This window comes from Parus major, chromosome 26, assembly GCF_001522545.3.
Source record: "Parus major isolate Abel chromosome 26, Parus_major1.1, whole genome shotgun sequence".
In the NCBI taxonomy this organism is placed as follows: Eukaryota; Metazoa; Chordata; class Aves; order Passeriformes; family Paridae; genus Parus; species Parus major.
Genome location: NC_031795.1, coordinates 4,839,990 through 4,849,173, shown reverse-complemented (window position 1 = coordinate 4,849,173; position 9,184 = coordinate 4,839,990). Strand labels below are relative to the sequence as shown.

At 56.1% G+C, this 9,184-nt stretch overlaps 2 protein-coding genes across 2 annotated transcripts in view; both read right to left on the bottom strand.

The window, feature by feature from the left end:
- Positions 1–4,543, bottom strand: part of PPP1R15B (protein phosphatase 1 regulatory subunit 15B) — a 7,667-nt gene extending 3,124 nt beyond the window's left edge. Inside the window, exon 1 of the mRNA XM_015650923.3 lies at positions 2,939–4,543. Within this exon, the coding sequence (XP_015506409.2) occupies positions 2,939–4,528 (1,590 nt within the window). The 5' untranslated portion in view covers positions 4,529–4,543. The remainder of the gene's footprint in view (positions 1–2,938) is intronic.
- Positions 4,544–5,052: 509 nt separating this feature from the next.
- PIK3C2B (phosphatidylinositol-4-phosphate 3-kinase catalytic subunit type 2 beta) overlaps positions 5,053–9,184 on the bottom strand; it is a 23,826-nt gene continuing 19,694 nt past the window's right edge. Inside the window, exons 13-26 of the mRNA XM_033519851.1 lie at positions 9,007–9,114; positions 8,827–8,919; positions 8,423–8,552; positions 8,070–8,206; positions 7,806–7,975; positions 7,445–7,601; positions 7,222–7,331; positions 6,938–7,139; positions 6,726–6,850; positions 6,529–6,646; positions 6,257–6,338; positions 6,058–6,164; positions 5,847–5,975; positions 5,053–5,765 (exon numbers count right to left, since the gene is read on the bottom strand). Coding sequence (XP_033375742.1) covers positions 5,577–5,765; positions 5,847–5,975; positions 6,058–6,164; positions 6,257–6,338; positions 6,529–6,646; positions 6,726–6,850; positions 6,938–7,139; positions 7,222–7,331; positions 7,445–7,601; positions 7,806–7,975; positions 8,070–8,206; positions 8,423–8,552; positions 8,827–8,919; positions 9,007–9,114 — 1,857 coding nt within the window. The 3' untranslated portion in view covers positions 5,053–5,576. The remainder of the gene's footprint in view (positions 5,766–5,846; positions 5,976–6,057; positions 6,165–6,256; positions 6,339–6,528; positions 6,647–6,725; positions 6,851–6,937; positions 7,140–7,221; positions 7,332–7,444; positions 7,602–7,805; positions 7,976–8,069; positions 8,207–8,422; positions 8,553–8,826; positions 8,920–9,006; positions 9,115–9,184) is intronic.

The following is a 9,184-nucleotide window of genomic DNA, read 5'->3' as shown; positions in this document are numbered from 1 at the left end:
GGATAAGAACATGGATAAGAACATGGATAAGAACATGGATAAGAACATGGATAAGAACATGGATAAGAACATGGATAAGAACATGGATAAGAACATGGATAAGATGCAGCCTGGGATAGTGGGAGGTGTCCCCACCCATGGGATTGGATGATCCCTTCCAACCCAAACCATTCCAGGATTCCCTGTGGAGGTTTGGGTGGGATATTGGGAATAAATCCTTCCCTGGAGGGGCTGGGATGGAATTCCCAGAGAATCCGTGGCTGCTCCATCCCTGGGAGCGTCCCAGGCCAGGCTGGAGCAGGCTGGGATGGGGAAATGTCTCTGCCCATGGAATGGGATTGAAGATCCTCTCAAATCAAAGCAGTCTGGAATTCCGTAATTCCATGACCTGCTCCTTAATCCTACCCAAAACATTTCACCTTCAGCTTTAAAAACCACCCAGCGCCGACTTGCCTGGCCCAAAATACTCCAGACTTACTCCAGAGTTACTCCAGAGGGCTCTGAGCTCATTCCCCGCGTTGTAACCGTGCCAGGCTGGGAATGTGCTCCAGGAAAAGGCCTGGGATTGTGGGAACAATCCCAAAAACCCAAACCAAAGCAGGCAGAAGGGCTGTGGTGAGTCAAGAGCCCCGTGAGTCACCGCGGGGTGAGGAAGGAACGCGGAACACTCATCCCCACGTGAGCGGAACAATCCTTCCTGGAATTCCAGGGGGTGGAGTTCAGCTAAGGAAATTAAAAATATACACACAAAAACTGTCACTCTTTTGGTACTTTTAAACAGCTATTCAGTTATTTTAAGTAAATAAAATAATTTATAGGCTCGGGATCTGCACTTGGCGGTGTTTAGACTAAGATTAGAGTAAGGATTTAAGTCTGAGTTAAACCCAGCTTATTTCAGGCTCCTGCTGGAGCATTCAGCTATAAAAAGGCACCAACTGAACTGTCAGCACCTCCAAAAGCAGGACTGATTCCTCAAAACACTGGCATTCCAGAAAAAACCTGGAAATGGACCAAAAAACCCCCACGTGCTGCTCCTTTGCCAGGGTTTATCAGCACAGCGAGGAAGGTGTTTGTAAGCAGGAAAATACGGAATTCCAGAAGGGTTTGGCTCATCCCAATCCATCAGGAACGCCTCCCGCTGTCCCAGGTGGGATGAGGAGAGGATGAAGAGGCAATTCCCAAGAATCAGCAGTTGAGGATCCAGAAATTCCCTGATCCCAAAGATCCCTGGGAGCAGCAGGTGCCTTCTGCCCTCCCAGCACATCCACACAAAACGCTCCCGGTTTTTTACGGATTCCAAGGGGGAAGAATCCCAAGAATTGCTGGGAATAGCTCAGGAAGAGCTTTAGGAGCTGTTACATCAGCCCCACCTTGCAGCCTTTTTACATCAGTCACGGCCAGCTCATCCCATCTTTCAGCACAGCTCGGGATCACTGGGCCAAAAATTCCTGCTGGAATCGCAGCCCTGAGACCTGGGAGTGCTCTTAATTAATTATTGAGCTAAATGAAGGCAGAAAATAAATTGATCTGATGGAAAAATATTGAAGAATTAGGAATATTTTCTGTTTTGAGTGACTTGTTCAAGCATTGGATTGCCCAGGGATTTGGAGCTCAAGTTCTAAAATAATATAGATTCAGTTAATCAAATCATTAATTATTAAAAATTAATTATTAATAAAAATTATTAATAATTAATTATTAATAAAAATTATTAATAATTAGATATTATAATTAGATATTATAATTATATATAATATATATTATAGTATATATAACATATAACATATATAATATATGCTTATATATTATATATAATTTAAATATTAATATATAATAATTATATAGTAATACAATTAATACTTATTAATAATAAATTCCATTAACACATTATATTAAATAAATAAATTAAATAAATTAATTAAATAAATAAATTAAATAATATAGACCCAAAAAATGGATCAAAAATTGGATTAAAAAATTGGGTAGTCATTCCTCATCCAGATGTTTGAGGTATTCACCTTCAACATCTGCAGCACCCCAAAATTTAGGATAAGTTCCTGTTCACCTGCATCTTAGCACGGATATTATTATTATTATTATTATTAATGCCCAAATTCCTCAGAAAAATCAAATTACTCTGCCTGTTTGGGCTCAAAAGTCCAGTTTTTGATTACAGCTCTTCTGTAATCAAATAATGTATGGATAAAAATATTCCTTCTATATAAATAGCTATTCTATAAATAACTACTCTATAAATAACTATAAATAGTTATGTTATATAAGTCGTATAGTTATATAAATATGTATAACTAATATAACACGAATATAATATGTAACCCTATTAGATATGCTTATAATATAAACATTATATTTATAAACAATATGATTTATTGTAGTAACACTTCCTAATATCTTAAATGGAAATGAGAATATCGAGGTAATTTATATGGGAACTTTAGTTTACCCCAGAAGACTTAACAAGTCTTTTGTTAAGAAGAAAGAATTTAATAATTTATTAATTTATTTTAATAAGAATTTCTTTAAAAAGAAAATATTCTTTTGGTTTCAGGTCCTAACTAAATTCCTTTTAACAGAAACAAAAAGGGAAACTTTCAGGGAAACTCCTTAAAACTCTGCAGTTTCTCAGGGCAAAATTCACACCGCAGCCTTGGAGTTTCTCTGCTGTGGAAACCACAACAAAAATTACAACTCGAAACGGAAACCCAGCTCGGAAACTCCAGAAAAAAATTCCATTTTGCTTCTCAGCGAGGCTCAAAATTTCCCATCACGCGGCTCGAATGAGGCGCAGCATTCCAGGGAAATTATCAGCACATATGGAAGCACGATCTGCAACGCTGACCTCACCCCTACTTGGCACGATGGTTGTTTTTTTTTTTTAACAATCCCCAAAACACAAAAATATCAATAAAACCTGTACCTTTTTCCGCTTGGCCTGGGCAGTTTTTTCCCCGTTTTGCCCCAAATCGGTGCTGCCCGCGTGGTTTTGTTTTTCCAGCTGAACCCTACACGCGGTGAAGCGCTCGGAGGTGCCGGAATTTGACTTTTCTGCCCCTTGGAAAAGCGGCGATCCTTTTTTTTCCACTGTCTGAAAGGCCGCCGTGAAATTTAAAGGGTTATAGGGATCGTCCGAGCTACAGAACGAGTTCCAAAGTTTCAAGTTTTCCGCCTCATCCGCGCTCTCGCAGTCCCACTCGTCCTCCTCGGAACTGGGAGAGCCCTCGGAGGACTCGGCCCACGAGTCTTCCTCCTCCTGCTCCTCCTCCTCCTCCATGTCCGACATTCCCTTTCCCGGCTCGCTGGAAGACGTCTGGATGGTGGCTGTGAAGTTCTGAGGGTTGTAGGGATCCAAGCTGTAGAAGGAATTCCACAGATGAAGCCTCTCCCCGTCCTGGCTGCCGGCGTCTGAGTCCGAGGGCAGCTCTTCGCTGTCAAACCCGTCATCATCTTCTTCATCATCATCATCATCATCCCAGTCTTCCTCATCCTCACTCTCCTCCCCACTGGATATTCCTCCGATGATATAATCGATTAATTTATTCGCGCAGACAGGTCTGGTGGAAATCGGGAAGTTTTGCTCAGTTTCCGAGTCCTCATCCTCCTCTTCAGCCAAGGCTTCCCCTTCCTCAGCCGCATCCCGGAGCTGCTCCTGCTCCAGGGGAACACCTCCGGGCTGCCCTAAATCCCCGTTATTGCCGCCCGGCTCCCCAGTTTCGGGGCGGACACCCCTGTGCTGCTGCTGCTGCTCCTCCTCCAGGCTGTGGTAGCCGTGGTCGGGGTCGGGCACGGGCAGATGCCAGCGCTGGAGGAACGCCAGCCGCTTGCTGCGCAGGAACTCAACCTCGGGCAAGCCCTCGGCTCGCAGGGGCTGCGGCAGGTGGCTCTTGCCCTGCTCCATGCCCAGCACGTACCAATCCACGGGAAGCACCCCCAGGCCGCTCCGCACCAGCCCGCTTCCCCACAGCCCCGCCAGGGGCTCCGGGCCGCCCTCCGCTCGCTTCTCCGGGGGCTCCTCTTCGGCCCAGTCCAGCGAGGTGTCCGCCCTGGGCAGCAGCACCAGCGGCGGCGGTGCCTTGGCGGGGCACAGTGCGGAGCTGAGCGCGGCGCCGGGCAGCAGCCGCTGCAGGAGGCCGGGCAGCGGCGACAGCAGCTGCGACACCGCGCGCAGCCACGAGAAGGGCGGGCTCGCCTGGGACGAGCCCCCGGCGGGCGCCGCGCTGGGCCCCGCCAGCTTCGGCCAGGCCGCGGCCAGGCCCAGTCGGGCCCATCCCAAGCCGGGACCGGCGCGTTCGCGTCCGCTGTGCTCCATGAGGCCGTTCAGCGCTGCCAGCGGTGCGGAGGAGCGTGTGGAGCGGCGCTCCGTGGCGGGGCGGTGAGTCGCAAGGCTCGGGGGACGGCGGGCAGCTCCGGCTCGGGTTTCGACTCCATCCTGATGCGGCTTCAGCAGAAAATGGCGGCACCGCCGCCGCCGCGGCGCTTCACGCCCCCAGAGGGAGGGGCGGGGCGTCATCCCCTCCTGCCCCGCCCACTTTGCATTTCCACCTCCCATTGGGCGGTGTCGGAGAGGCCACGCCCATTCACCCCGTGGCCACGCCCCGCCGGGATTGCATCAGCCGGCGCGCGGCGCGCGGCAGCGCCCCCTGGCGGCGCGGCGGGGTTCGGGACGGGCGGGGGGACCCCGAACCCACCCGGGCTCGGTCACGGGACTTTGGGGACACTTTGGGGACATTTTGGGGACACTTGGGGACACTTTGTCAGTCCCAGGGACAGCGGTGGGTGAGGAGCGCAGTGGGACAGGAGCTGGAGGATGCTGGGGGTTGAGGGAGGCAGACCCCAGACCCCCAGGGCTCGGCGTTCTGGAGGGCAGGCAGATGTGTGCCCAGATGTGCAGGCAGAGGGACAAATGTGCCAGATGTGCCACCCCGTGCCTTTCATCCCTTCCCGTGATCCCATTCCCGTGTTCCAGAGGCAGGAGATTCCCAGCTTCCCCTGAGAAGCCACCCCGGCCACCGCCACGCTGCGACCGCCACCAGATCCAATATTTAAAACTTTTAATATAAAGGTTAAAGTTAATTATTCTCGATCCTGAGAAACATTTCGTCCGTTTACGGAGCTGTCGCTGTAAACAAAGCACCACAGGCACCAAGCCCGCACCCGGAGCCGGGTGGCAGGCGGGGAGGACACGGATGTCCCCAGGGCAAGGGGACAGCAGAGGTGGCCGGCAGCCACACGGGACGGGCACCCCGCCACGCCGCTCTCCTTTGGGAGCGAATTCCCCGCGGTGGGAATTGCCCGATTCCTGGGCTGGGGAGGTCCACACACCCCCCAACCCCTCCCCACCCCCCGTGCCACCTCCCCCTCCACCGGTGCTCACGCTACTCGTTATTAAAAAAAAATTAAAATACGGATATCCCAAAGGAAGAAATAACCCCCGAACCGCCCCACGCCCCTCCCGCCCCGCGTTGCTCCCTTGACACAAGGTAAACTTAAAAAAGAAGCCACCTGGGCAGCGCCCTTTTGGGGACACACCCGGGGGTCCCGGGGTGGGAGGGGGGGACTCAGAGGGTGCCGTGGCCGCGGGAGCCCAGGGCGAACCAGCCCATCTTCTCCTGGGCCAGGTCCAAGTCGCGGAGGCGAATTCCCACCTCCCCCAGCAGGATGTTCTCCCAAAATCCCTCCTCGCTCAGCACGCTCAGCCGCAGCTCCCGCTGCTCCAGGTCCCCCCGGGGGATCCCGTCGTACACCAGCTGCGGGACACAACGGGGGACAAACCCTCAGCCGCGGCCGCCCACGGGGACGCCCCAAATCCGTCCCTGTCCCCCCTTTACCATCTCGTTGTAGGTGGGGTTGCAGGTTTTTCGGGCCACTTTGGTTTTCCTCTTGGTGGTTTTTTGGGGGTCGGGCAGCAGGTAGGTCTTGACGTAGGGGTCGGGGTCGTTGCCGTCCTGCAGGGGTGGCTGTGGGGCAGAGTGGGGACAGGCGGTGAGAGCAGGGAGGGGACAGCCCCCCGCCCTGTCCCCGTGCGTGCTGTGCTCCTACCAGCCCTCGGATGTGCATCACCATGATGAAGAGCTTGTTGTTCTTGTAGGAGATGGAGAGCTTCACCTCCCCGCCGACCTTGCCCAGGGAGCGAGCCCATGTGGCGTCTGGAGAGGGGGACGGGAGGGATGGGACAGCTTTGGTGTCACCTCCTGCTGTCACCCTCCAAAATCCCCCCCCAAAATCACCCCTGCCCCACCTGCCGGCTTCGGGGTCAGGTTGGTTCCAGCTGCCTTCTCATCCCGGGGCAGGGGGTGGAAGAAGGTGTAGATGAGGTCACACTGCGGGGTCAGGAGGTGACATTAGCGGTGACAGCGGTGACAACATCCCCGCCGCTCCAAACCGGGGCAAGCGCCGATGCTCTACGTGGGGCACACGCCGCTGCTCTACGAGCTGCGTTGTCCCCAAGCGTTTCCCTGGTGGCCCTGGCACTGTCCCCAGCTCCCCACAGCCCCCACCCCGTGTCCCCACCTCTGCCACCTCGGGGGCGGCGTGGATCAGGTGCCAGATGTAGCCGTTGAGCTCCTCCTTGCGCCGCTCGGCCACCGCCTCGCCCCGCGGGCGCCCGATGACGAACCTGCTGGGGAAGCTGCGGGGGGACGGACACTCAGAGGGGTCCTGGGGGGTTCTGGGGAGTCCCTGGAGGTCCGGAGGGGCTTCAGGAGTACCTGGGCAGCAGCGAGGAGGGGAAGAGGAGGCGCAGTTTGTTGTGCAGCTCCTGGAACTCCTCGAAGGTGCGCTGCACGAAGGTCACCTCGCTCGGGTTGTCCCTCTGCACCTTCACCACGTAGGTCTGCAGAGAGGTGGAGCCGTGACGTGGGACGGGGCCCCGGGGCACCCCGAGCCCAGCCTGGGCCTGTCCCCAGCTGTCCCCACTCACGTAGCCCTTGCTGGGGTTGAAGACCCTCTCGTGGCGGCAGAGGAAGACGTCGCGGATCCGGCCGGACGTTTTGAGGGTGTGCGTGCGGGGGGCGAAAGACAGCGTGGGCCGGGCGTCCGAGGCCGTGAACTTCATCTGCGCCAGGTTGTGGATGAAGAAGTTGAGCTTGGTGGCCACGCTCCCCAGGCTGGACTCGATCAACCTGCAATGAGGCCATCGCGTGCTCAGTGCCACCGCCCGAGGGACCCTCTGGTGCTGCTGGGTCACCCGCCCATGTCCCCTACCTGGTGAAGTAGGTGGTGGCATCGGCATCGGAGTCCTGCGGCCTCAGAGCGTCGTAGACGTACTTGAGGTCCTCCAGGTCGGAGAGCTCGGGGATGCCACAGGACAGCATCTGGCAGGGATGGGGACAGGGATGGGGACAGGGATGGGGACAGGGATGGGGACAGGGGACAAAGGGACGCCTGTGCCACGCTGAGGGGAATTTTGTGGCCTCCCGGCTCTCACCAGCCCCAGCAGGTTGAGGAAGAGGTGGGTGTGCTTGCGGATCAGGTTGTAGGCCTGGCAGCAGAGGTCCACGAAGTCGTGGAAGCGGCTGGAGGGCTTGTCCCCACCGTTGATGACGTACGCCATGTCCGAGGTGAAGACGAACGGCGCCCGGTCCCTGAGGAGGGGGACAGGAGGGACAAAGTGAACAGGGGTGGGGGTGGGATCAGGAGAGGGAGAGGTCACCCACCACCAGGACATGGAGACGGAGAGGTCACCCACCACCAGGACATGGAGACGGAGAGGTCACCCACCACCAGGACAAGGACAGGGAGCTTCTCCCTCTGCAGGGAGGACAGGAGGTCCAAGGGGCCTCTCTCACCTCTTGATGTTGCCGAACATCTGGGCGTGGCCCAGGAACCTGCCGAAATCGATGTGGAACATGTGGCCCGTGGTCTTGAGCATGATGTTGTCGTTGTGCCTGTCACAGATGCCCAGCACGTAGGTGGCCACGCAGCAGCCGGCGCAGGAGTAGATGAAGTTTTCCACGGCCTGTGAGGAAGGAGGGAAGGACAAGGAGAAAGGATGGATATGATGGGAAGCAAGGCTGGTCCCTGGGATGGGGGACACAGGGATTCTTCCTCACCTTCTCATACTCATCCTCTTTGGGGTTGTGTTTCTGCAGCCAGTCTGCCAGTGGCCGGTCCTTGAAGGAGCCGGTCACGCCGTGCTCCACCTGGATCTTCCGCAGGGTCTCGGCGTTGGGGATCATCTCCACCATGCCTGGCGGGTGGGACAGTGGGGTGAGACCCTTCCAGCCCCAAGAACCGTGACCCCAACCCCTTTTGTCACCAACCCGAGAATTCCCCACCTGTCACCACTGCGTGACAGGGATGGGAAGGTGGCATCACACCCCGGGATGGTGGCATCACACCCCAGAATGTCCCGAGCCCCACCCAGAGCCCGGTGACCCCTGGGGACACCCAAACTCCATCTCACCTCTCCCACGGCCGGTGGAGAAGCAGCGGAAGATGACCATGCGCATGTCCAGCCCCTCCTGCACCCAGATCTTGTTCATGATGCGGATCATCTGCAGCGTCAGCATGTCCTGCCGCAGGTCATCGCCACACTGCCGGGGGAGAGCCGCCAGAACCATCAGAGCCAGGGAGGAGCCACCGGTGCCACCAGAGCCACCAGAACCACCAGAGCCACCAGAGCCTCCAGAGCCACCAGAGCCAGGGAAGAGCCACCAGAGCCAGGGAGGAGCCACTAGAGCCACCAGAGCCACCAGAGCCACCAGAGCCAGGGAAGAACCAGCAGGGCCAGAGGAAGAGCCACCAGAGCCCCGAGAATCTTGGAGGGCTGTGCCAGGATTTGGGCATTTCCAAAGGCGCCAGGCTCACCTTGAAGATGACGCGGATGTTCTCCCCGAGCGGATCCACGTTCTGGAAGGAGAGCTTCAACGGGACGGCGTTGGAGTTGAAGTAGGAGCAGTCCTGCCGTGGGAAGGAAGGAGCGGCAGCCGGTCAGGGCGAGCCGGGAGCGGGCAGGAGCCCCCCGAGCCCCCCGGGCCTGGCACTCACCCGGGGCACGATGCCCTTGACCAGCAGGCTGGGGCTGAGCGGCAGCCGGCACGAGCCGTGGGCCTTGAAGAACTGCGCCACGTCCTCCAGCCCCTCGCGCAGGATGCCCTGCGGGGTGGGAATGGGGCGGGATCCATGGGAATGGGATGGGATGGGCAAGGGATGAGGTGGGGATGGG